Here is a 26,315-nt window from a genome sequence, read left to right as displayed (position 1 = left end):
TGCATAAGAAACCTCGCTTCTGAAAGACCCAGTGCCTGTATGAACGTAGAATCATAGATCCGGAAGGCACCTCAGAGGTCTTCTAGTCCAACTCCTTGCTCAAGGCAGGAGATCTCATACATCGCAGTCAAATGCTGTCCATGACGGAGCGCCCATAACTTCGAGAGACAAGCTGCTCCATTGATTCATTGTTCTGAAGAGTCAGAAAATGTCTCTTTTTGTCTACGTTGGATCATCTTCCACCCATTTCTTCTTGTCCTGCCCTCTGGTGCTTTGGAGAGAAAGTCAATCTGCATCACACACCCTAAGCTTGGTTTGGGTGACTCTTCATGATTTTGCTTCCACTACAGACGGCCATCTTCTTGAAGAAAAGGTGGCCCAGTGGTGGGTGGGTGTCTCCCCAATTCGGTTATTTCCACAGATTTTGAGTCTCGTGTCACCAACTTCACCCAGAAGGCAGTCAGTGTGGTGACTTCATCATCAGACATTCCCCAAGTTGCTGCTGTGCTTGGTAGCAACCTCACCTGCCTAGCATGTTGTTAGGCATGAAGTCATGTTTTGCTGGCTAACCTCTTGCTTATCAGCTCTCCGAAAGCAGGGGTCTCCAATCTTGACAACTTTAAGACTTGTGGACTTCAACTCTCAGAATTGAAGTCCACAAGTCTTAAAGTTGCCAAGGTTGGAGAACCCTGTCCTAAAGCAACTTTCTGGTTTGGCACAAGACCTTGAATGATCAGTTAACCCAAAGGTCTCCAACTTTGACACATCCTCCTGATTCATTTCTTCTCCTTGCTAGGCCAACTACATCCCTCAAAACTGATCCTTCCTGACTGCCATCTGAGTTCAGGGACTTCCAGCTTTAGCCCAGAAATACTCATTCCATTCACCTCTCCAATATTTCTGCCAGGTTTCATTAAGCTAATGTTTGTTACGCCATTAAACCAGGTGAATCCACAGGGGAAAGAAGGAAGGGAAAGCAGATGTAAAAAAAACAAAAACAGCCAGGCTGAAAGGATTTAGGGAAAAGGTTTGACTGTCAGTCATTCTTAATTGTTCTAAAAATATGCACACAGGATGTAGTTACCCATATAAACCCATCTTTCTTTGGAACTTCCTCCTCTCTTTCTCCTTTCTTTATACTTCCTCCTGCCTGATCACGTAAGTTTGCATCTCAGAGCAAAGACATCGCTTTGGCTTCCGATTTGAACTGAAGTGATTCCAGCCACTCCAACCAGGAGATACTCCAAGAGCCATTTCGGCATGAATGCACATCACCAGAAGGATTGCCACAAATGTATTCCATTAGAAGTCCTTCCAACACACAGGTTGTCTTTCTGGCTGGCCACCTGAGATGCTTCTTGAAGGGGGCTTTGAAAGGGAAGTCGACCAGCTGTAGTGATGGGAGATGCCAAGCCAGAAGGTTCAGCTGCTGAGTTGGGAAGAAGTTATCTAGCGGTGTGCAAACAGAGGCCAAATCTTATTTTATCATGATTGCTTGCGTTATTCTCCGTTATGCCTATCTGGCTCCAACAAGGGTGGTTTAGACTGCAGAAGATGCTGGGGATGAATCACCAATGCAAAAGAGCTGATGGGCAAAAGGCAAGGGTCCCCTGAAGCCCACAGAGAGAAAAAACCACCTATCTGGATTGTGTTTGTTGCCAAAAAAAAAAAAAAAAAGGCTTCCCATGAAGTGACACAAGTAATGGCAACAATGCCAATGGAGGCTTTTTGAATACCTTCTTCTATTTTTTTAGATCAGGGCTGTCCAACCTTGGCAACTTTTAAGACTTGTGGACTTCAACTCTCAGAATTGAAGTCCACAAGTCTTAAAAGTTGCCAAGGTTGGAGACCCCTGTCCTAAAGCAACTTTCTGGTTTGGCACAAGACCTTGAATGATCAGTTAACCCAAAGGTCTCCAACTTTGACACATCCTCCTGATTCATTTCTTCTCCTTGCTAGGCCAACTACATCCCTCAAAACTGATCCTTCCTGACTGCCATCTGAGTTCAGGGACTTCCAGCTTTAGCCCAGAAATACTCATTCCATTCACCTCTCCAATATTTCTGCCAGGTTTCATTAAGCTAATGTTTGTTACGCCATTAAACCAGGTGAATCCACAGGGGAAAGAAGGAAGGGAAAGCAGATGTAAAAAAAACAAAAACAGCCAGGCTGAAAGGATTTAGGGAAAAGGTTTGACTGTCAGTCATTCTTAATTGTTCTAAAAATATGCACACAGGATGTAGTTACCCATATAAACCCATCTTTCTTTGGAACTTCCTCCTCTCTTTCTCCTTTCTTTATACTTCCTCCTGCCTGATCACGTAAGTTTGCATCTCAGAGCAAAGACATCGCTTTGGCTTCCGATTTGAACTGAAGTGATTCCAGCCACTCCAACCAGGAGATACTCCAAGAGCCATTTCGGCATGAATGCACATCACCAGAAGGACTGCCACAAATGTATTCCATTAGAAGTCCTTCCAACACACAGGTTGTCTTTCTGGCTGGCCACCTGAGATGCTTCTTGAAGGGGGCTTTGAAAGGGAAGTCGACCAGCTGTAGTGATGGGAGATGCCAAGCCAGAAGGTTCAGCTGCTGAGTTGGGAAGAAGTTATCTAGCGGTGTGCAAACAGAGGCCAAATCTTATTTTATCATGATTGCTTGCGTTATTCTCCGTTATGCCTATCTGGCTCCAACAAGGGTGGTTTAGACTGCAGAAGATGCTGGTGATGAATCACCAATGCAAAAGAGCTGATGGGCAAAAGGCAAGGGTCCCCTGAAGCCCACAGAGAGAAAAAGCCACCTATCTGAATTGTGTTTGTTGCCAAAAGAAAAAAAAGGCTTCCCATGAAGTGACACAAGTAATGGCAACAATGCCAATGGAGGCTTTTTGAATACCTTCTTCTATTTTTTTAGATCAGGGCTGTCCAACCTTGGCAACTTTTAAGACTTGTGGACGTCAACTCCTATGCTGGCTGGGGAATTCTGGGAGTTGACGTCCACAAGTCTTAAAAGTTGCCAAGGTTGGACAGCCGTTGGTTAAAACCTGGAGCAACCCAACATTGTCCAAAATATCCAGAAGGCTGCAGATGGAAGGCTCATTATGAGAATAATCAGATAGAACAGAAAGCTAGATAAGGATTTTTGATGGGGGTTCCTTTTTACCCCCTGCCCCATAACTGAATAAATCAGCTGAATCTAGACATTCAGCTATTTATTTATTTATTTATTTATTTATTTATTCATATTTTTATACCGCCCTATCTCCCTAGGGACTCAGGCAGGTTCACACAGTCATATAATATAAATATACAAAGTAAAACATTAGTCTAAAAAACTTATTAAATAGGCCGAATATTTAAAATAGACATATAAATAATAAAACCCCAATTTAAAACCAAATCTAAAATTTAAACAATTAAAATTTAAAAAACCTAGTCCAGTCCTGCGCAAATAAATAGATGTGTCTTAAGCTCATCAAGGTCCAAGGTCGGGAAGTTGACGAAGTCCTGGGGGAAGCTCGTTCCAGAGGGTGGGAGCCCCCACAGAAAAGGCCCTTCCCCTGGGTGTCGCCAGTCGGCACTGCCTAGCTGACGGCACCCCGAGGAGTCCCTCCCTGTGGGAGCGCACGGGTCGGTGGGAGGCATTCGGTGGCAGCAGATGGTCCCGTAAGTAACCCGGCCCTATGCCATGTTGGCATTTGTCTTAATTGTGGTCACTCATTCATTCATTCATTCATTCATTCATTCAAAAGACTTATATGGTTGGCTATCCTAAGCCACTCTGGATGGCTCACAACAGAGGCAGGTTCACACAGTCACTCCAGAATAAATCACTGGTTACAAACCACAATGAATCCATCCACACCTCATTGCTAAGTCAAACTGTGTGAACCCCAATTCTTTATTTAAAAGACTTTTTTGGGGGGGGAGATTTTTGCCAATTCTACCTCTGTGCTTTCAGTTTTAGAACAGACTTCCAGTTTGAAGAAATGCAGGAAGCATTTCACAATCGGAACCCAGCGGTTCCCAGCCGCTGTCCAAAAAATTGGAATGATGTTGGCACATGCGGTTTGGAAAGGTGTTGGCCTCCATGTGTCCTAGCAAAAAAATCCCAGCTCATGCTTCCTTCCATCTTTTCTCATTTACCCACTGCTGATGGGATGACTAATCTCATCCTAATTGCCATGGAAACAGATGCAGAGGCTGGAAGTCCTTGGCCACTCCCCGCACGCAGGACAGGGAGAATTACCCGAGCTCTTCGCACAGCCACCAGAGTCTTTTTCGCCGTCTGCAGCATGGATCATGTCTTAACACCATCTTGACTTCTCTGCTTCTCCTCTGGGCTGTGATAAATCCAAAGCAGCTGAACATGCGCAGAGACAGAAAGTAATCTTGCCATGCTAAGGAAAGCAGAGACATCATCCTGCCAACAAAAGTGTGTATAGTCAAGGCTCTGGTTTTCCCAGTTGCAATGTATGGCTGTGAAAGTTGGACCATAAGGAAGGCTGAGCACCAAAGAATTGAGGCCTTTGAATTCTGGTGCTGGAGAAGACTCCTGCAAGTCCCTTGGACCGCAAAGCGATCCAACCAGTCAGTCCTAGAGGAGATCAACCCTGACTGCTCTTTAGAAGGCCAGATCCTGAAGATGAAACTCACTTTGGCCACCTAATGAGAAGGAAGGACTGGGAATGCTGGGAATGCTGGGAATGATTGAGGGCAAAAGAAGAAGGGGACAACAAAGAACGAGGTGGCTGGATGGAGTCACTGAAGCAGTAGGCGTGCGATTAATGGACTCCAGAGGATGGTAGAGGACAGGAAGGCCTGGAAGAACATTGTGCATGGGGTCGTGATGTGTTGGACATGATTTTGCAACTAACAACAAGAAGAAAAGCCCAAAAGAACTGCCAAGATTGTCCCAAAGGTGCTTTTTCAAGAGGGACTTACTTTATTTTTGAAGATGCTTTGCTTCTCATCCAAGAAGCTTCTTCAGTTCTGAGTCAACCTTGACCTGGATGTTTGAAAATCTCCATAGACATTTAGCTAGAAAGATTGGAGAGCTCTGAGGACCTTCTCTTTCCCAACACAATTGGGAAACTTTCCTGGTTGGAAGGTCGAAGATGCTTTTTAAGGTCCAGCCAAGATGCTTCCATTCCTTCCACCTGAGACCAAGGTGGTTCAAACCTTTTAGCCACACCTGGAAAATCCACAGGGCATATTTCTGAGTATCTACTCCTAGGAGTAACCATGGTAGACAGAAACAGAATAAGATCCTAGATGGACTTTCAGCTCACCATGGTTATTATTGTTGGTTTTAAGGATCTGGTCTTCAAATTGCCTCCTTCATAACGTTTGTTTCTCTTATATTGTTCTATCCTCTACGGCTATTCTCAAAAGAATCTAGGAGATTCTGCAAGCTCTTCAATCCAGATAACAGATTAACAGAGTTGGAAGGGACCTTGTAGGTTGGCTAGTCCAATGCCCCACCCAAGCAGGAGACCCTACACCATTTCTGACTGATGGCAGTCCAGTCTCTTCTTGAAAGCCTCCAATGAGGAAGCTCCCACAACTTCTGAAGGCAACTTCTGTTCCATGGGTTGATTCTTCTCCCTGTCAGAAAAATTTCTCCTTGTTTCCAGGTTGAATCTCTCCTTGTTCAGTTTCCATCCATTATTCCTTGTCTGGCCTTCAGGTGCTTTGGAAAATAGCTTGACCAGCTCCTGTCTGTGGCAGCCCCTCAAATATTGGGACACTGCTATATGTCTCCCCTGATCCTTCTCTTCGCTAGACTAGCCAGGCCCAGTTCCTGCAACCGTTCATCGTATGTTTGAGCCGCCAGTCCCCTCGTCATCCTGGTTGCTCTTCTCTGCACTCTTTCCAGAGTCTCAACACCATTTTTATAGTGTGGTGACCCAGATATTTATGTTTTCCTTCAGCACCCACAAAAGTGTCTACCCACTTTCCTCTTTCTCAGAACTGTGTCTAATCTCTTCTCCACTCTTCCCTTGAGGGACTCCTCATTCCTTCCTTCCGTGTCTCTGGAGTCCACTTTAAACTCTTCTTCCTCAATTTATTTCTTTTACCAAACACAGACTATACAAGTGGGTGGCCTAAACATTTGGCCCGTAAATAAATAAATTTAAAAAACCCAAACGACTAAAAGAGAAATCTTTGTCATTTCCACAAGGAAAAAAGAAAAGAAAAAAGAGGAAAGCAAAACAGCCCTTCAAAAAGCAGTAATGGGAGTTTGCTTGCAGATTATTCCAGGCTGTTCTCTTCTGTTCTCCTGCCATCTTCAAGAACTTCAAACTTCCACATTCATTTTTGTCTGAAGTTCAGCGTCTGAAAAATCCAGGCTGCACCGAAACCCTCCAGAGGCCGCACTTAACAAGAGCCCCACTTAAAACTTCTTTTTCGCTCAGCATAAGTAGTTCAACAAAAAACACTCCTGGTGATTCTCTCCCATCTCTTTGAGGGCCTGCAGCCATTTCTGTACCATCTTCTACTCAATAAAGAAAAGAAAAGAAAAACGAGGAAGAATTGAGGGTAAGTGTCAGCTCTGCTGGAGGTCGAAATCAAGGCACCACAAAGGAACTTTCTGCAGAAGGCCGTTGTTAATGCCAAACGGTGGGGTGTGTCAGTGAAGCCACAATTTGTTGCAGTAGCCAAATCGACTTCATCTGTGGTTCATCAGCCAAGCAATCAGGCAAATTTGAGGAGATTCTTTGGGCAATGAATGTGGGGGGGGGTGGGACAGCCAATTTTCTAGCCCCCTCCCCCAAACTCGAGAGGGAAAAGTCCGAAAATGTGCTACTATGCAAGGGGATCTTTTTCCATGCATCATGGACACAACTCTTCAAAAAAAAAAAAAAGTTGGCAGATCTTTCTTTGCAAAGTCACAGCCACTATTTTGATTCTTGGGATCACCCCCAACAATGGCTCTGCTGCAGACCCTCATCACCACCTCCAAATGTGTTGCTGTGGCCCACCAGCAGCCAGCAGAGCTGGCAGCAGATTCAGACAGTGAGGAGGTTGGGGAGGAACGTGGGCTGTCCTGGAGTCTGGGGAAGGCTCAGACAAAGGCTCTGCATCAGAGGCAGAGAGGGGGCCAAGGCCATCTGGTAGTTCTTTGCTGCCACCAGAGCCTCTGGAGTCTGACATCAGTGAGGCAGAAGAACAGTGGGAGCCTGTTCTCAGGGTGAGCTGCCAGAAGACAGGAACAATAAAGAAAACAGGGTCAACTTGGGAGTAAGGCTTGGAGATGATTGGCCTCTCCCATAAGACATAAAAGAGAAGCGAACAGGACGTGAGCTTTTGCAGGAAGCAATTAGTTCATCTGGTCGATAGCAGCTCTGGAAAAGTTCTGTTTGACTCTGTGCTAAGTTTGGCCTTGCCCTGCATGTGGCAATTAGTTCTCTGGCAGCATTCCAAGGGAGATAAGGTGGATGTTTATAAACACTCCCCTGAAAGACTGTTTGGAAAGCCTCTCAGACTGGGAATGACAAAAATTCACAGCCGTTTGAATTAAAGGGGTTTGCCGGGACTAAGTTTGTGCTGTTTACCTTTTAAGGAAGCCTAGGTCAGAACAGGTGTTTATGTGCAACCAGGGCTGAGCCTTTGAACAGATCTAAGAAAACCAGGAAGGGACCAAGTTGAGACCAGCATCTGAAACACGGGACGGGGGGGGGCACCTCTGAAATGGGAAGGGCTTTAGGCTTTCCCGGGCCCCTCAACCACCTCCAGCTACCAGCATGTCAATATGCAGGTAGTCCTTGACTTACAGCCATTCATTTAGCGACTGTTCATTAAGTGCATTAGAACTGGATCTTGTATTTATAACCATTGCACAATTCCTGCGGTCACGTGATCATAATCCGGGCGCCTGGCAACCGGCACGGAATTTATGATGGTTGCAACATGACGAGGGTCACGTGATCCCCATCTGCAACCCTCCCGGCTGGCTTCCGACAAGCAAAGTCAACATGGAAAGCTTAAGCACCGTGGCATAAAAGGTTGTAAAATCAGGAGCAACTGAGTTAGTAACCACCTTGCTTAGGAACGTAAACTCTTTACAATTGTGGTCATAAGTCAAGGATTTCTTGTAATTAATTTACAATGGTTCGGAACAGCCGTGGTAAAACGTTTGATCGATCCAAAAGTTGATTTTTCAACACAATGCTATACATACAAACACACACACATACACACATGCTCCCACCTACTCTACCGCCCACTGGAGTAGCTCCACTTAACTCCACTTCTCAGCCTGTTTTAATATCCATCTAAAGCAGGAAGCAGCTCACTCAGGGAAACCGTAACAGCCATGAGACACATTAAACCCTCAGTTTTGCCCTGAAAGGACACAGCCAAGAAAGAAACAGGGATGCATGGACTCTACTCACGAGTAAAGGCTTCTCTTCGACTCCCCAAAACTGTCAACAGGAGCAGAACCTGGAAATAAGACCTACTGGTGACCTATCGCACCTTTTTTCCGATTCCCATGGGGCAGCAATTTTATTCCATATTTTGTTTCATAGGCTAAATTCTCCATTTCTGGCAGCAGATGTGTTCAGAGCTGTTCTGCACCATTACCTGATCTGCTCTTGAGAAGGAGGAGGAGGAGGAAGGAAGAAGAAGGAAAAAGGAAGGAGGAGGAAGGAGGAGGAAGGAAGGAGGAGGAGAAAGGAAGGAGGAGAAAGGAGGAGGAGGAAGGAAGAAGGAGGAGGAAGGAGGAGGAGAAAGGAAGGAGGAGATGATCAGCATCTGCCAATTATGAAACTTGGCACTTCTCAAAATTAAAACTGAGGGTTGAGAGCAAACGTCTAACCGAGAACAGATGGTCTAATCAGGTGGATGAACCTCAGAACGGGGTGGATGTGGAGGGAGGCCCCGAGGCCACTTTCTCTGAAGCTCCATCTTGCTTCCCTGCACAGATTGAGATGCTGAGGTTGGGCTTCGTTCAGCAGAGGACAGTCTATCCTTCTCGACAGAAGAAGACAACGATGACCTTCTTGGGCAGGTTGAAGACAAAAATGAACCCCAAGCCTGCTTGGGAGGGTCTCTGTACAGTGTGGAGGGCAGTCATGATGTACAATTGACACTTTTTAGCTGTTTTTATGTTTGTGATATGTGGTTGCAGCCTTTGCATTGCATCAGCTTTTGGGAGATCTGTCTGTCTGTCTGTCTGTCTGTCTGTCTGTCTCCCTGGAGCTCTCTCTCTCTCCATCCATCTCTATTTCTATCTATCTATCTATCTATCTATCTATCTATCTATCTATCTATCTATCTATCTATCTATCTATCTATCTCTTTTATTATCTATCTTGGAATCCTCAAAAAAAAAAAAACCTCTCTCTCTCCTCAAAACATACATTTCTCTCTCTCTCCACACACATTGTGTGTATCTGCAACTTATAAAGTCCACCTCCACCTTACAAATATGACCAAGACTTGGTCGTAAAGCCTCCAGCCGTGTTCCCCAATAAAGGCAGCTGCACCCAGCATTCTCAGCCAAAGGGAAGGTCTGTAGAGGTGAAGCAAGAGAAGATGGAAATTTGGTCTTTCCCAACCAGGGGTCTCTCAGAAGGCATGGTGTGACTCGACAGTCTTTTGAGAGGAATGTGGGGGGGGGGGGAAAGACCCCTGAAGATTGGCTCCCGTGTTCTGAATCAATGGATCTGCTTTGAGAGGGCGAGGCGAAGGGGTTGCAGAAATCAATAAGGACCAGAACGACCAATACTTTTGTGTTCCGGATCTTATTTCATAACCAAGGTAATCCCGTCCTTAAGTCCAAGACACCGATGTCTCCAAGCCCAGACATAATACAGATTTTTTTTTTATTATCGACATTTGGGCTGCATCTAATCCCTTTGGATTATTTTATTGATCCAAACACGAGCCACATTGCAAAATGTAATGACGTTCAACAGAGCTTTGCAGCTTCCTTAAAAAAAATATCATTTACAGCCAAAGGCTGACCAAGCTGGTCCATTCCCTGCACTTACAGCAATTCTCCACTTCCTGGTTGAAGCTACGTCTTTTTTATAGTAATTCTAACCTTCATCAAGGTTAGCAAAATAAATAAATAAATCCATATTTGGGGGACTGTTTTTGGTTGCTTACAATGGCTTCTCAAAAGCAGAAGCATTTCTTTTGGTGAACTCATTCTAGCTTGTTTTCATTCGGTTGAAAAAGACGTGTATTCTGAATTTTGCAGGGCTCTATCATTGTTGTGCCCTAGGCCCAAGTAGTTATTACCAGACACAATCAGTCCTAAACAAATGTATTTTATTAGAACAGCTGAGAATTACTTCATTCTCAGCTTAGTCCAGATTAATTCCAAAACAAATCCTTCAGAAAAAGTCCTTCGGCCTTATCACAAACCTTTGTCCTCTTTGGCACACTGCCAAAGGCTTTTCTTGGCAAATCCCCACAAAGTTCAGAAACAAGAGATGACAGCTAGAAACAATTGTAGCTACGTTGCTTTCCTACAAAGAGCCCAAGAGCTGTTGCTGCTTTTTTAAGCCTTATGAGAGGGGCCAATCATCTCCTGGCCTTACTCCTGAGTCGTCCTTTTTGCTTCAGCTGCTCTTACCTTCTGGCAGCTCTTCACATGCATGCATTAAGAACAGGCTCCTCCTGTTCCTCTGCTTATCTGCTCTCCGCCTCTGGAGGCTCTGGAGTCCGCACCTTGCTCCCAGATGGCCCTGGCCCCATCTCTGCGTCTGACACAGAGCCGTTGTCGGGGCCTTTCCCAGAGTCCAGGACTGGCCCATGGTCCTCCCCAGCCTCCTCACTGTCCGATTCCATTGTTAGCTCCACAGGTTGCTGGTGTCGTGTCTCACTCCTCCGCTGACGGCCGGGTCAGGGAAATCCGAATCAGGCTTGCCTCTGCAGCTCTGCCCAAAGTCCTAGCAAAGTCCTCAGAGCAGGCAGGAGACCAGAAAGTGACTTCAGCAAGATAAGTTCGACTTTGCCTGACTCAGAGACTGCCAGAAAGCAGATCCTTTATATAGGCCATGGGGTGTGGCTCCATGACTCAGCACTCATTAAGGCCTGCCCCTCCCTTCCTTCTGTTGCCTCCGCCTATCCAGTCTTCTGATGCGAGGGTCACTCCAATCAGCAGCTGTTGGAAATAAACTTTCCTCAGGCTCACATGCTGTGGAGGAGGGGGAGGGGTCTAGCTGCTCTGTTTGCCTGGGCATGGAGCCAGGGCTGGGGCCAGGGGGTGCTCCCTCCTCTGCAGCCTGCGTGGGCATGGAGCCAGGGCTGGGACTGGGAGGTGCCCCCTCCTCTTCAGCTTGTCTGGGCATGGAGCCAGGACTGGGGCCGGGAGGCATACATTCCTCCGTGTTCGGGAGCAGATAAGAAGGCCCTGGCTGCTGTGAGAGCGGGCAAGACACAACAGCTGGCGGACCAAAACAATCATGCACAGAGAGAGTTTGGGGCCTTTATTTCACTGCAGTCACTGCAATCAGCCTAACAGCATTGATCTCCTCCCTTCCAGTAAGGTTGGACTGCATCTCCCATCACCTAGAGCAGAGATCTCCAAACTTGACGGCTTTTAAGACTTGTGGACCAACTCCCAGAATTCTGAGAGTTGAGGTCCACAAGTCTTAAAGTTACCAAGCTTGGAGACCCCTAACCTAGAGGAAAATGGGTTGACAATATTGGAAATGCTCATCTGCAGACTTACTGGCCAGTGTATATGAGAACCATTAGGAGAAGAACTCCAATGAAGAGACACTGGGTGTGGTTGGATCCTTGCAGATGTGTCTCCTGCTTGTGCTAAAATCTATTGTGCTTTGGAAGTGAGGCCCAGCCATAAGTGACACTGGTTCATGCCAAGAACTTTGACGCATCCAGTCATTATTATTATCTTCAATCAACTCTAAATTTTCCTTTGTATTAATTGATTTTACTTTGACTGTAAACCGCCTTGAGTCCTTTGGGAGAAATCGAAACAATAATAATAATAATAATAATTACAGAACAACAGAGTTGGAAGGAACTTTGAAGGTCTTCTAGTCTAACCCTCTCTGCTCAAGCAGGAGGCCCTATACCATTCCAGACTAACGGAATCTTTTCTTAAAAACCTCCAGTGGTGAAGCACCCACAACTTCTGATGCCAAGCCATTCCACTGGTTAATTGCTTCCTGTGTCAGGAAATTTCTCAATTCCAGATTGCTTCTCTCCTTGATTAGTTTCTATCCGTTGCTTCTTCTCCTGCCTTCAGGTGCTTTGGAAAATAGGTTGACCCCCCTCTCTTCTTTGTGGCGGCCCCTCAAATATTGGAAGACTGCTTTCATGTCTCCCCTAGTTCTTCTTTTCATTAGGCTAGACATACCCAGATCCTGTAACTGTTCTTTGTATGTTTTCACCTCCAGCTTCCTGATCGTTATTGTTTTTATTTATTTATTTTTTATTTATTTTGTCACAACATCATACAAAAAGATTATATAGTATATACACATATAAACATATATAGGAAGAAGAAAAGAAAAACAATAGGACAGGAACGGTAGGCACGTTTGTGCGCTTATGCACGCCCCTTATGGTCCTCTTAGGAATGGGGTGAGGTCAATAGTAGAAAGTTTTTGGTTAAAGCTTTTAGGATTATGGGAAGAGACCACAGAGTCAGGTAAAGTATTCCAAGCACTGATGATTCTGTTGCAGAAGTCATATTTTCTGCAATCTAGATTAAAGCGGTTTACATTAAGTTTAAATCTATTGGTTGCCCTTGTATTATTGCAATTAAAGTTGAAGTAGTCTTTGACAGGAAGGACATTACAATAGATGATTCTGTGAGTTAAACTTGTTGTTCTTCTCTGCACTCTTTTTAGAGTCTCAACACCTTTTTTATATTGTGGTGACCAAACCTGGATGCAACAATGCAAAATGACCTTGCCTTTTCTCTCTCCCATCTCCTCTTCACCTTCAGAGGGCCAATATCACCAAGACTGGAAGTAGATTTATCGCCAAGATTTGCAGGAGTTCAGCTAATAACCCACGAAAACCCTTCCCATCGTGGACTTTGCAGCTTGAATAATCAAAGAAAAGCCCTTTATTTTTCCTAAATGCCTTGTCAAAATGTCAAGCGGCTCTAAGTGGTGGGTGAATGCTTGAAAAATTGACAAGAACACTTATTAACCATGATATTCCAAATAGGCCGTATTCAAAACATAGCAAATATTTGTCAAAAAAAGTTAGCTCGGGAAAAGAAACACAGACCGTGGCACTTAAGATTTGAATATTTCTCATTATCCCTGCCTTCTCATTTGTTTGCCAGACAGCCGGCTAAGAAGTCAGCAATCAAGTCAAGAAATGGATTCGTTTGTTCAAAGCAGGTTCCCCAACCAGGCACCCCCCACCCCCAGCTGCACTGAGGCTGCAGTCAGGGAGGGAAGCTTCAGAATTTCAGCTTCAACATTTCTGATGGAAAATCCAAGATATTTTTTGTAACCTTCTGTAGAACTTGGGTGACAAAGCTTGTTTGCAAACAGTTGTCCTCAACCTCCAACTGACTTTGAACCTGGAAATTAAGCAACTCAATACTAGAGTGGGAAACTGGTCAGAAATCTCTGGATGCTACTTTGGATTGGGAAGTTGAAAGGAGGAGGAGGAGGGAGAGGGAGAGGGAGGGAGGGAGGGTGAAGGAGAAGGAAGGAGGAAGAGAAAGGAGAGAGGAAAGAAGGAGAAGGAAGAATGAAGGAGGAGAAAGGATGGAGGAGGAGGAGGAATAACCTTTACTCTCCTTCCTTCCCTGCTTTCTCCTGTTCCTTTTCCTTCTCCTCTTTCCTTTCCTTCCTTCTTCCCTTTCTTCCTCTCGTCCTCCTCTTTCCTCCCTTCCTCCTCTTTCCTTCTTTCTTCCATTTCCTTCCCTCCTTCCTTCCCTCCTTCCTTCCTTCCCTCCTTCCTTCCTTCCCTCCCTCCCTCCCATCTATCCATCCATCCGTCTCCTCCTCCTAGCTAAGCACTCCTCATCATTCCAGCCTTACATGGAAGGCTGCCAACCCTCTACCAAAAACTCCACTTTATTTAAAAAACCCACTGCACGGCTGCAGAGAAAAAAGGAAGAAGGCAGATGGATAGCATTTTGAGCATACACCCAGCAAGGGAGGAAATAAAAACTCCTGTTTATTATTAATATGCCTTTTTAAAAGACCTGCATGCAGGGCAGGAACAGAAAACACATGGGTGGCTTTTTTCTTTTTTACAAAAAAACCCTCTCATTTTTCTTTGTAATCATGAGTCACTTCAGAAAAGACTGGCATTTTTCTAGTGGAGGAGCCTTCTTCATCCAAAGTGCCCCAATCACAGCTCCATCTGTTTTGTCCCATCTCATCCAATTCTTTATCCTGAGTGACTGCTGTTTTAAGACATGGCTTTGTTGTGCATAATTATTGGGCAGCCTACAGTAAAATAAATAAAGTAAATAGGGATGCAGTGGCTAAGATGCTGAGTTTGTCGATCAAAAGGTCGGCAGTTCAGCGGTTCGAATCCCTAGTGCTGCCATGTAATGGGGTGAGCTCCCATTCCTTGTCCCAGCTTCTGCCAACCTAGCAGTTCAAAAGCATGTCAAAAATTCAAGTAGAAAAAATAGGGTCCATCTTTGGTGGGAAGGGAACAATGTTCCATGCGCCTTTGGAGTTGAGTCATGCTGGCCACATGACCACGGAGACGTCTTTGGACAGCGCTGGCTCTTCAGCTTTGAAACAGAGATGAGCACCGCCCCCTAGAGTCGGCAACGGCTAGCACATGTGTGCAAGGGGAACCTTTACCTTTACCGTGCAGTAAAAAGGGGGGGGATCTAAGAAATAATCAGGAAGCCCCTGGCCCTCTTAGCTATTGAGAATTGGATAGGATTAATTGGTAGGATTCACAGTGGTAATTTTGCAACAGACGAGAGCATCCAACTCACCTTACAAAGCTAAGCCGGGTTGGTCTGGTCAGCAGGTGGATGGGAGACAAGGAGCCACCCAAGGACTATAGATATTATAGACTATTCTCAAAGGGCAGGGAAAAGCTGGTCAGGGAAGCTACCAGGAGCTGAGCTCTCTCTGAGGATAACTGCAACTCTTAATCTGCACGCCTGCTTTAGGCCGAGTCAAGGGATTGATTCATCCATCTCTGCGCTGCCTGTTATCATTTGCAGGTTGGTCTTTCCAGCGGAAAAGGTGGGGAGGGGTCAGGCTTTGGGTTGCTTGCCACTGAACCATCACTGCTCTTCAGCACATTAAAACAGACAATCACCACCACCACATCAACAGAGGCTCTCAAGATGCTGGAGGCCGTCATAAACACCCTTCTCAGACATTGGGGGGAAGGAGAGACGAGACCTCACCTGGCAACCAGAGAAGGGAGGCCCTTCAGAGCAGAAAGCAGCTAGCAGAAGAAAAGGATGAGGCAGAAAGAGGGGGGAATGCCCCTTAACATGATGTAGAGCCCTGTGGTTAATCATAGTGGATTCAGAAGAAAGAAACGTCCCATTGTGGATCATGAAATAATCAATACTTTCATTGAAGGTCATCGGGTTCTTCCATAGAGTTCTGCAAAATGACACATCATCTGTAGCATCTCCCAGAAAGCATGGACATTGGAGGATGGGGGAGGAGCAGGTATCATGAAGTCATCCTGCAAATTCCATAAACTGTGTTCTTGATGCAGTGAGATCGGGATGGATGCAATGTTATCGTGGCTTGCTCTGTATGTCCATAGAAAGACCTCTTAAACAATTTAGAAAGGGGATGGACATTAGCAGGGGCTCAAATCACATCTTGACCAGTTGTCTATGGCAGGGGTCTCCAAGCTTGGTCCCTTTAAGACTTGTGGATTTCAACTCCCAGAGTTCCTCAGCCAGCTTTGCTTAAAGGGACCAAGGTTGGAAACCCCTGGTTTATGAAGATTCTCAGTCATCCAGTTCCTGGTTGTCCCAAAGGTGCTTTTTCAAGACATTTTGCTTCTCATCCAAGAAGCTTCTTCAGCTCTGAGCTTCTTGGATGAGAAGCGAAACGTTTTCAAAGAAAAACCAGAAAGTCCAGTTGCCTCTTGAAAAAACACCTTTGGGACAGCTTGACCAGCATTATGGCTGGAATGAAAGACCCAACCCGATGTAGGTTTGCATGTCCATCCAGAAAGAAATCATCCAAGAAACGCCTTGAAGAGAAGGAAGATGGCCAAGAGACTTGGCATTTCAGGGAATGGAGATCTTTCTATCATTCCTTAAGAAGGTAACATCGCCTTTGAGTTAGTTGACAGGACCTTGGGGGCTTCTCATGTACATCCATGTCGTGGATTCTCGTCACAGATAATAAGAGAAAAACTGGCAGCCTTCATGGCACTTACAGTGAAAATACAAGAATACATCAAAGACGTACAGCAAGAAGAGGGAACAAAGTGATATTTGAGTTGGTTGTACTTCAGAAGGAAGACCAAGGAGTCAAGCCCAAGGCTTCCTTGGAAGGACACCTGTGGAGCAGGCGGTTGAAGACAGACAGTGGGGTGTAGCTGAAACACAGCCGCTGCCAGCCAAATATTCAGCATCTTGTGCCGTGCACTTGTTTCATCAGGGGCAACGTGACTGACACCCTGCAGTCCTCCTTGACAAGGCAGAGCGAGGCCAAAAGCCATAATCAAAGAAAATTGATGTTTGGCATTTCCAGAGCACCTGGGACAAATTCTTCTTTCTTCTAGTTCTTTTTTTTTTTTTCCTTCTCTCTCCTCCCCCCTCCCCTCTCTCTCTCAAAAAAAGACTGGATGTTTTTATCAGGCCTCTAAACTGACCTCTGGCAGATGGCTTTTTAATTTCAGACCGGAGCCCCAGGCAATCTTCCAGCCAAGGCTGACCACCCGTGTTTCAGAATCAAAGGGCGGAAAACCGCAAAAGATTTGGGGGCCTTTGCAAATCTGTGAGGGACAGCGGCATCCACGGCAGGAGAGTCAAAAGAAGTCAACAAACAGCTGCAACTGCGGAACCAAAAACCGAAAAGGCTTCTCAAAGAGCCTCGGCCTCCGTGACCCACATTTAAGCAAGTGCAGGGCCTTGGTGGTGGGGATGAAGCCCCCATCTTGACCAAATCCCTGCAGGCATCTCCCCAAAATAAAAACATAAGACTCCCATTTATATAACATATATTGTCCTATAAGTTATATATGTTATCCTAGGAGAAAGGCTAAGGATGACGTGACAGCAGTGTTCCAATATTTGAGGGGCATTTTTTCTACTGCTTTTCCTAGGAGGCCCAAAGATTTTTCTCCTTCTTTTTCTATGTCTGTACTGTATTACTATTATTCTTCTCTTCCTTAGTAGTATCTATCTCTTCCCACTTATTACTATAAGTGTTTCTTGTATATTTCAATTTATATTGTTTTTATTTATTTCCTAGTACGATTTGATAGCTTATTAGTAACCTTGACTATCCCAAAGTGTTGCATCTTTTTATTCTTGATGAATGTATTTTATTCTCCTTATGTACACTGAGACCTTATGCATCTAAGACAAATTCCTTGTGTGTCCAATCACAAACTTGGCCAATAAAGAATTCTATTCTATTCTATTCTATTCTATTCTATTCTAGTTCGTTCTGTTCTATTCTATTCTATTCTGTTCGTTCTGTTCTATTCTAGTCTATTCTACCCTACTCTACTCTATTCTATTCCACTCTACTCTATTTCTATTTCTGTTTCATTCTATTCTATTCTATTCTATTCTATTCTATTCTATTCTATTCTATTCTATTCTATTCTATTCTATTCTATTCTATTCTACTCTACTCTACTCTATTCCTATTCCTATTCCTATTTCATTCTTATTCCATTCCATTCCATATATTCTATTCTATTCTATTCTATTCTATTCTATTTCTATTTTCTCACTCATCCAGGTCTTGGTTATCCCAAAGGTGCTTTTTCAGGAGGTAACTGGACTTCCTTGTTTTTTCTTTTGAAGAAGTTTCGCTTCTCATCCAAGAAGCTTCTTCAGCTCTGGCAGGATAGTGGGGAAGGGAAGGATTTATATTCCTTCTTTTTATGTTCAACACCTTCCTTTTTTGCAGCTCCTCTGAACAATGAACCCATCGCCTCCTTCAAATTGAGCTGGCTTCCGTTTACAGGATAACAATAGTCCAGATTTATTTTTTTAAAAAAAATCTTTAAGGAGGTATCAAGGGACTTTCTATTAAACGTTCCAAATTAGGCTGAACCTCCCTCTCTGCCCTCAACTTGATTAGTCAAGCATATTCAGATTATACTGAAATGCTTTTGCTAATTATAAATCTCTGTCAAAATGCTCTAACAATAGAAAGAGAAGCCTTTTCTTCTCAGGATCATTAGGGGAAAAAATTCCTTGAGAAGACAAAAGGGGGGGGGAACCGGCTCTTAAGAAAAATGAGCTGCGTTTACAGCCAGCATCTATTTAAAATAGAAGAAGGGCACCCTTACATGCAAACATACATACATATGAAGAAATGCAGTGGCATTTGCAAAGAAGATGCCCCCTCTTGAAATATTGGTTGGCGTGCTTTTAATTTCAGAGGAATTCCGACCTTTCAAAGTGACAACATCATGGACAAAAATGGCTCACACTTATGACCGTGGCAGCGTTCCCCATAGCCACATGATCACAATTTGGGCGCTTGGCAGCCGGCAGGGAAGTATGATGGTCGCAGCTCCCAAGAATCCTATGTGATTGCTTTTTGCAACTTTCCAAGGCCAGACCTAATTATAGCCTATAATTGCGGACTACTTGTGTTTAGGCCTGAACTGTTTATTTGAATGGAATTGTTTGTCCCTCCCCCACCAGCTGATCTGTCCATCCGCCCACTGAGGACGTTGGAATGAAGCTTGTGATTTCCTTCAAGTTACGCCAAAGCCCTGATGCTGATTAGGAGCCTGGAGGCTAAAAGTTATGAAGAGTAATTGCTGGAATTGCATGTGTCTCTAGTTTAATGAAGAGAAGGACCAGGGGAGACATGATAACAGTCTTCCAATATTTGAGGGGCTGTCACAAAGAAGAGAGGGTCAAATTATTCTCCAAAGCACCAGAAGGCAGAACAAGAAACAATGAATGGAGACTAAGCAAGGAGAGAAGCAACCTGGAACTAAGGAGGAATTTCCTGACAGTGAGGACAATTAAATCAGTGGAACTACTTGCCTCCAGAAGTTGTGGCTGCTCCGTCACTGGAGGTTTTAAAGAAGAGATTGGACAGCCATTTGTCTGAAAGGGTATCAGGTCTCCTACTTGAGCAGGGGGTTGGACTAGAAGACCTCCAAGGACCCTTCCAACTCTGTTATTCTGATCTTCCAGCGCTTCCCTCTTTAATTTCTACTTTAGGCTTTCACGCTGCCCTTCCCTGTTTTTAATCTGCAGAGCCTGTCTGCTGCCAGCAGTGTGTTTATAAGTCAGTGTCGGGCACAGCATATGTCACAGGTGTAATTTTCCTTCACAGTTGCTACCTCCCCCTCCGGAAATCTCTCTCTTTTTTTTTTTCCCTTCTCTTTTTGGCCGAGTCCTGATCTTTCTACACAAAAGCTCTGCGCAACAATGCAGCCGAAAGAGAAGGGGAGGCAAGAAAAATTGGCATGCAGCTCACATCGCAGAAGCACTGCTAAATCATTGGCAGACACCCCAGTCAAAAAGACAATAGGATAGTCTTAATTTTAAAACTTTTACAGGAAAAGACAAAGAGAAGACAACCTGCAGCAGGGGCTTCCATGAAAAGATTCGGCTGTCTGAACCAGCGTTTCTCCATGTCAGCAACTTTAAGATGGGTGGACTTTAACTCCCAGAATTTCCTAGCCAGCATGCTTTGGGAATTGTAGTTCAGTTACATTTGCTAATTGCTCTCAGTTTAATCGGTAGATCCGCCTAGCTTTAACAAGCAAAAATATTATTTCCAGTGACTATAGATTGATCTCAAAGAGACTGATCTTCCATGCATGCTTTATTTTATCGGCTATTTTTGAAAGGTTTAATCGTCAGCCTTTTTGGAGAAAGCAGGGCTGTGTGCGCCAACCCTGACCTCAATGCACAAACAAACAGACCTCTGTGGTTTTTCTAATTGATTATGTGCTATCAAGTCATTGTCAACTCTTAGCAACCACATAAGACAGATTTTCTCCATTATGATCTGTCCCCAGTCTGGTCCTTCAAGTCTTTTCCCATGTTACTGTAATGGAGTCCATCTACCTTACTGCTGACCTTCCTCTTTTTCAATTTTTTCCTACTTCTTGATTGAGAAAGTTATTATTGGTTCTTGGAGGGCACATAGCCAGAGCTTCTCCATGATGATCTATGCTCAACCTGGTCCTTCAGGTCTTCCAACAGTACACCCATCGCCCTTCTGTTTCCTTTCACTTTTCCAGCCTCAAAGTCTTCTCCAGAGAGCTGGGTCTTCACATCATGAATCCATAGTAGGATAACCTGAACTTGATCACTTGTGTCTCCAGGGGAACTTGGAGTTGGCCTGCTTGATGGCCCATTCGTTTGTTCTCTTGGCTGTCCATGATATTCTTCAGAGTCTTCTCCAACATCAGCATTCAAAAACATCAATCCAAAGAACAGTTTTTTCCCCAATGCCATCACTCTGCTAAACAAATAATTTCCTCAACACTGTCAAACTATTTACTAAATCTGCAGTACTATTAATCTTCTCATCGTTCCCATCACCCATTTCCTTCCACTTATGACAGTATGACTGTAACTTTGTTGCTTGTATCCTTACGATTTATATTGATATTGTTTCCTGATTGCTTATTTGTACCCTATGACTATTATTATGTGTTGTACCTTATGATTCTTGCCGAACGTATCTTTTCTTTTATGTACACTGAGAGTGTATGCACCAAAAGAAATTCCTTGTGTGTCCAATCACACTTGGCCAATAAAAAAAATTCTATTCTATTCTATTCTATTGCATTAATCTTGCAAGCCAACCTGCCTCCATAAAGCCTTTTTTTTCCCAACGACATCCCATTTTTCCCCTCCCTCCCATCGTCCCAGCCTACACACAAGTCCGGCTTATTACTATGCCAAGACATAAATAAGCTCCAAAGCAATTGCCTGTCTCTTCACTTAAGCTGGTTTTATGTTCTGCATCCCAAAAGTTTGGGCCAAGAGAGAAAATATGGTCTGGGGGAGGATGGGAGAACCATCAAACAAAGTGGGAAAAATGAAGGTGGCAAAAAAGGGAAGCTTGAAATGAAGCAGCTTAATTCGAAATACAAAAGAGAAGAAGCTTTGGGGCTGCCCTACAAATTAAATAAGTGTAACATGTTGCATAATTTGCTCCTCTCTTTGATTTTAGACCCACACACCCATTATTGGTCTTTACTTGGTGCACCATCCACAGAGCCCACAAGTAACTTTACAGATTTTCTTTGTGACTCTTCTAGCCCTCCAAAGGCCAGATGTCTGGGGAAGACATCTGGAAGAGAAGGAACACTTCATCTCCAAGTGGCAAAGTCTTCTGAGTTCCATGAGCTCCTCAACCATCACAAATGTCCAAGATGGGACAGCAGATTTCCAAACTTCTATTTGATGTTCAGTCTAGAGCAGAGGTCTGCAACCTTAAACACTCAAAGAGCCATTTGGACCTGTTTCCCACAGAAAAGAAAACACCGGGAGCCACAAAACCCTTCCCGTGCCTGACTATTTCTTCAGCGGCCACAAAACTAGCATATGCAGTTGAATTAAACCTTCTGTTTTATTCTGAAACTTTTCTTTTCTTGGATTTATCCATGGTTGGCTTACCGGGGGTTGAAAAGCTCAATAAATCGCGTGCCAGCAGGGGTCACACATTGGCGGTTGTGACACATATTTTGAGTGATAGGGAGCCACAGCAGAGGGGTGAAAGAACCACATGCAGCTCCAGAGCCCTGACCCCTGGTCTAGAGATATCCCTGCCCATCTCAAAGAGAAGCTTAGAACAGTGGTTAAACTGTAGATGGCTTTCTTTCTTTTAAGGGAAAGAACTTAGGAGCGATCAGTTTAGTTGTATTTTTTTTTTAAAAAATCAGCAAATTTTACTCCAAAGGTTCATCAAGATCTCTGTTGAATTTATGATTTGGTTTGCTTCAGATTGAAAAGAGGCTGCAGATATGGTGGTCATCCAGATGTTCTTTGCTAGAACTCCCAGGTGCCCCAACCAGCTTGGTCAATGATGAGGAACACTGAAAATTGTAGCATAGGAGTATCTGGAAGGTCAGACGTTTCCTGTTCCTAACTTAGGGTCTCCATGTATCTTTAGCGAATCCTGCTAAATGTGATCATCAGTCTAAATTGCTAGACAAATCTGAGCCCAACTGAAACACTGAACAGCTCCTGAACAAAGGCAGTGACATCAAGATCACGAAGACAAATGTAGCTGGGTTTTTATCCCAACTTCAAAAACCAGAAGGACTTCTATCTGTTGCCTGTCCTTTTATTCCTCTTTAGAAATTCAATCTGTTGAATTCAAATGCAATCTTTTGATCTCAGCAGCCTACAGGCCAATTACTGTCCCTTGGCTACAAGCACCTTCCCATGGACCCTGATGAAATGGAAATCCCTGTACAGGCGATCAGAAGCCTCGAAGACATCAAGGTTCAAAAGCGCTAAGCACCTTCCCTTCTGGAACAGCAAGGAAATCACAGGCTGCTTTGATAACTCACTCTTGGCTATGATTCAATAAGAAGAGACTTGAAGCCCTTTGAGGTACCAAAGGGGCAGACATGGCTTCTACATTTCACGCCAGAAGATCTCCACCGTCAAAGTAAATGAACTCCACAGGATCTATCCAGGGAGGAGAAAAATATTTACATCCACAAAGAAATCCTACCAACTTTTTGGACCCTTCCTGCTTTGAGGACTCCATCCAGAAAGGCAGGGAGGAACCTTCAACCAAGCCATGTCCAAAATCACCTCCTATAGCCTGCAGGACAAGCCTACCAAGAAGACCCTGTCCTTCAAGACTTGCTCCTTCCATGAAACTGCCAGGGACCCTTCTGTTGTGCCAGAACCTCTGTCTGACCTCACAACACCTGTTCCTCCTCTTCCTCTTGTTCTCCCGTGTCCAGCATCACACTCCAAGCTGAGGACCCTATATTGACCATCAATAATTTCCTTTTTAGATGCCAGAGCCACACTCAGGATTTGTGAGACAAGACGAGTGCAGAAATGTGTCAGAAATGCCATTGGCCTGAGATTCACTGTTAAGACAGTCCTATCACAGTCTTAATACTTTCATACTAACATAAGAAACTCAACACCTGATAAAACACATTTTTAAGCTACAGAGATGATCAGGGGACTGGAGGCTAAAACATATGGAGAACGATTGCTGGAACTGGGTATGTCTAGTTTAATGAAAAGAAGGACTAGGGGTGGCATGATACCAGTCTTCCAGTATTTGAGGGGCTGCCGCAAAGAAGAGGGGGTCCGGTCAACCTATTCTCCAAAGCACCTGAAGGCAGGACAAGAAGCAACAGATCAATACTAATGAAGGAGAGAAGCAACCTGGGATTAAGATAAATTTCTCGACAGTGAGAACAATCAACCAGTGGAACGACTTGCCACTAGAAGTTGTGGGGGCTCCATCACTGGAGGGTTTTAAGAGGAGACTAGACAGCCATTGGTCTAAAATGGTATAGAGTTTCCTGCCTGAGCAGGGGGTTGGGCTAGAAGACCTCCAGGCTCCCTTAGAACTCTATTGTTCTATGAAATAAGGTGGAATTTTGGAAAAAGGACAATGAATCGACTGCCGCTGGTTAGATTTATATACTTTTAGGACACCATTAGCTAAACCATGGTTTATTCCACCAACAATTGCCTTTGGAAAATAAACCCTTAAAACAGTTTACAATCAACAGTTGAGGCTCATCACACACTAACTAACCAGGCAATTCTGAGAAATGGCAGAAGGGGGGGGGCAGAAAAACCACCACACCCTCCCTCCCCCTTCCCAAAAAACACAGGAACCAAACCCTTGGAAGTGCTTACAAACCACCATCTAAATCATGACCCTGGAAAATTTCAGGGGCTTGAAACCGATTCAACAGATCTATCCATTTTGTCCTCAGCGAGTTGTAAGGGGAGGGGGCTGCAAAGGGCAGCATTAAATGCCAACAAAATGCAAAGCGGCTACAAAACCAGAAAACGGGGTGAAGAGAGCAGAAGCAACTTATCCGATGGCATCGGGTCGCCTCATTTAGGACTAGCGCCTTGTCTTAAAAGGCAGAGACCTTCCTGAGCAGCAGTTCCAATGCACAGAGTGGCCGGGCTGATGTGGGACGCTGGGTGCGAGCCCTGCGTTTAAACCATAACAACAACAACAAAAACCCGCCGCCAGTCGTAAAAGAGGCGACCAGATGCCCTCGGAGGTGTCCCAGACTGACGCCGCTCTTCAACAAGCAGCATCTCATAGCCCGGAGTTGCCCCGGGAGGCAGCGGGAGAAAAGTGCGGCCGTCCAGATGTGGTGCCAATACTAGACAACAACATCCAGATATGCGCAACATCCCCGACCTTCTGGGCTGGACAGCTGCCAATTCACCCACCCACACAAACAACCACACGCGCAAAACCCGCCTCCCTTAGGATTCCAGGTGAAAACCTCCGGTACCCAGGAGCTACCTGGAGAATTCCACCCCCCCTCTCTCCCCCCAAAAACCCCTCCCCCGGATTGGTCCCAAGGCCAACTTTGAGGGTGGCGAGACGCTCGAGGTGGGGGTGGGAGCCTGGAAGGAGGCTGGCGGGGGCGCCATGAGAGAAGAGCCCGCAGGGCTTCGCTTCCTCGGCCCCTGCCCGGCGATTGCTCAACTCCGATAGACTGCGCCTGTCCCCTGGAGTCTCCACCTCCCCTCTTCTCCCGCAGAGCCTCCAGCTGGCTGGCTGTCTCGCCCTCCATCCCGCCGCCAGCCGGAGCCTCGGGGGCGCCTCGCCCACTCGCCCACCTCCCCACCCCTCTCGCCCCCTCCCTCCCCACCGGCCGGCCAGGGGGATAGGTGAGGGGGAGGTCTGTCTTACCGAGAAGCCGGCCCAGAAGGGGCAGGAGTGGCGGACGCGGGCCGAGGTGGTGAGCGCCAGGGCGGCGAAGCTGACGGCCACGATCAGGCAGCCCAGCGCCATCTGCGAGACGCCCAGCGCCAGCAGGATCCGGGAGCGGGCGCGGAGCTCGCGCAGGCGGGCCAGGCGGCGGGACAGGGCGGCGGGGCTGAGCGGGAGCGCGCCTCCTCCTCCTCCTCCGCCGCCGCCGCCGCCCGCCAGCAGCCCCAGCGCCCCCGCCGCCCCCGAGCCTGCATCGCGCCGCCCGGCCAGCGGCATCTTCCCCGGCTAGGAGCCGCCCCAGCCGGGCAGCCGCGGCTCCTCCGCCGCAGCCCCGCCGCCTCGCCTCCCCGCCGGCTCCGGCTCCGGCTCCATCGCGCCGCGTCCTCGCCGGCCGCAGCTGGCACCTCCGCGGGCAGCTGGGCTCGGCGGCTGGCTCCGCCTCCCGCCCCGCCCCGTTTCTCCCCCCCCGCTCCAGGCGGCGCCCCGCGGGCGCCCGGTTGCAACTGCCGCCGGCGGAGCGCAAGCAGAGCGCGCCATTTGCCTTGAGGGCGCCCGCTGCACTCAGCCCTCCCGCCGCTGCTGCTGCCGCTGCGCCGCTCGGACCCCCCTCCCTTCCCCGAGAGTCCCTTCCAGCTGCGACGGCTGGAATTTGGCGGAGGGTTTTTATTTTATTTTATTTTGGGGAGGGGGAGTCGGCGGTGCCGAGGATGAATGAGCCCTGATGGGAGCCAGCCGGGGGATTCGGCTGTTGGCAACTGAGGCTTGATGGCTAAAGCAGCAGCGGCGGCAAGCGAGCCATGGGCAAACTATCTTTGATGGTTTGTTTGCCGCCGCCGCCCCGAAGGAGTAGACAGGCGAGGGAGGAGGGAGGAGGGAGGTTCGAATTGAATGAGGGTTTTTCCTTCGCTTGGGGTACTTTTTTGCACCCCGGGTGGGGGAAAACATTCTGGATACCTCACCCCTAGGGTGTAACCCTAACCCTAGTCCTTCAGCCAACAATTGGAGTCAAAAATAATCACCTTAATTGGTCATGTTTGTTTGAGTTAGTCAATTAATCAGAATAGAGCTGGAAGGGACCTTGGAGGTCTTCTAGTCCAACCCCGTCCTCATATAATTCGAGACAATCTCTTCTTAAAAACCTCCAGTGATGAAGCACCCACAACTTCCAGAGGCAAGCAGTTCCACAGGTTAACTGTTCTCATTGTTGGGAAGTTTCTTGATTAGTTTCCATTCAGTTGCTTCTTGTCCTGCCTTCAGGTGTTTTGCAGAATAATTGGACCCCCTCCTCTTTCTGGCAAAC

At 46.0% G+C, this 26,315-nt stretch overlaps 1 protein-coding gene across 3 annotated transcripts in view; it reads right to left on the bottom strand.

Moving 5' to 3' along the window:
* Nucleotides 1-25,396, bottom strand: part of ENTREP2 (endosomal transmembrane epsin interactor 2) — a 72,978-nt gene extending 47,582 nt beyond the window's left edge. For all 3 annotated transcript variants that reach the window (XM_058156496.1, XM_058156499.1, XM_058156501.1), the window contains exon 1: nt 24,995-25,396. In XM_058156496.1, the coding sequence (XP_058012479.1) occupies nt 24,995-25,291 (297 nt within the window). In that variant the 5' untranslated portion in view covers nt 25,292-25,396. The remainder of the gene's footprint in view (nt 1-24,994) is intronic.
* Between the last annotated feature and the right edge of the window lie 919 nt (nt 25,397-26,315).

This window comes from Ahaetulla prasina, chromosome 13 (genome assembly GCF_028640845.1).
Source record: "Ahaetulla prasina isolate Xishuangbanna chromosome 13, ASM2864084v1, whole genome shotgun sequence".
Taxonomy (NCBI): Eukaryota; Metazoa; Chordata; class Lepidosauria; order Squamata; family Colubridae; genus Ahaetulla; species Ahaetulla prasina.
The sequence above is the reverse complement of the archived record's forward strand: the minus strand, read 5'-3'. Positions and strand labels throughout refer to the sequence as shown.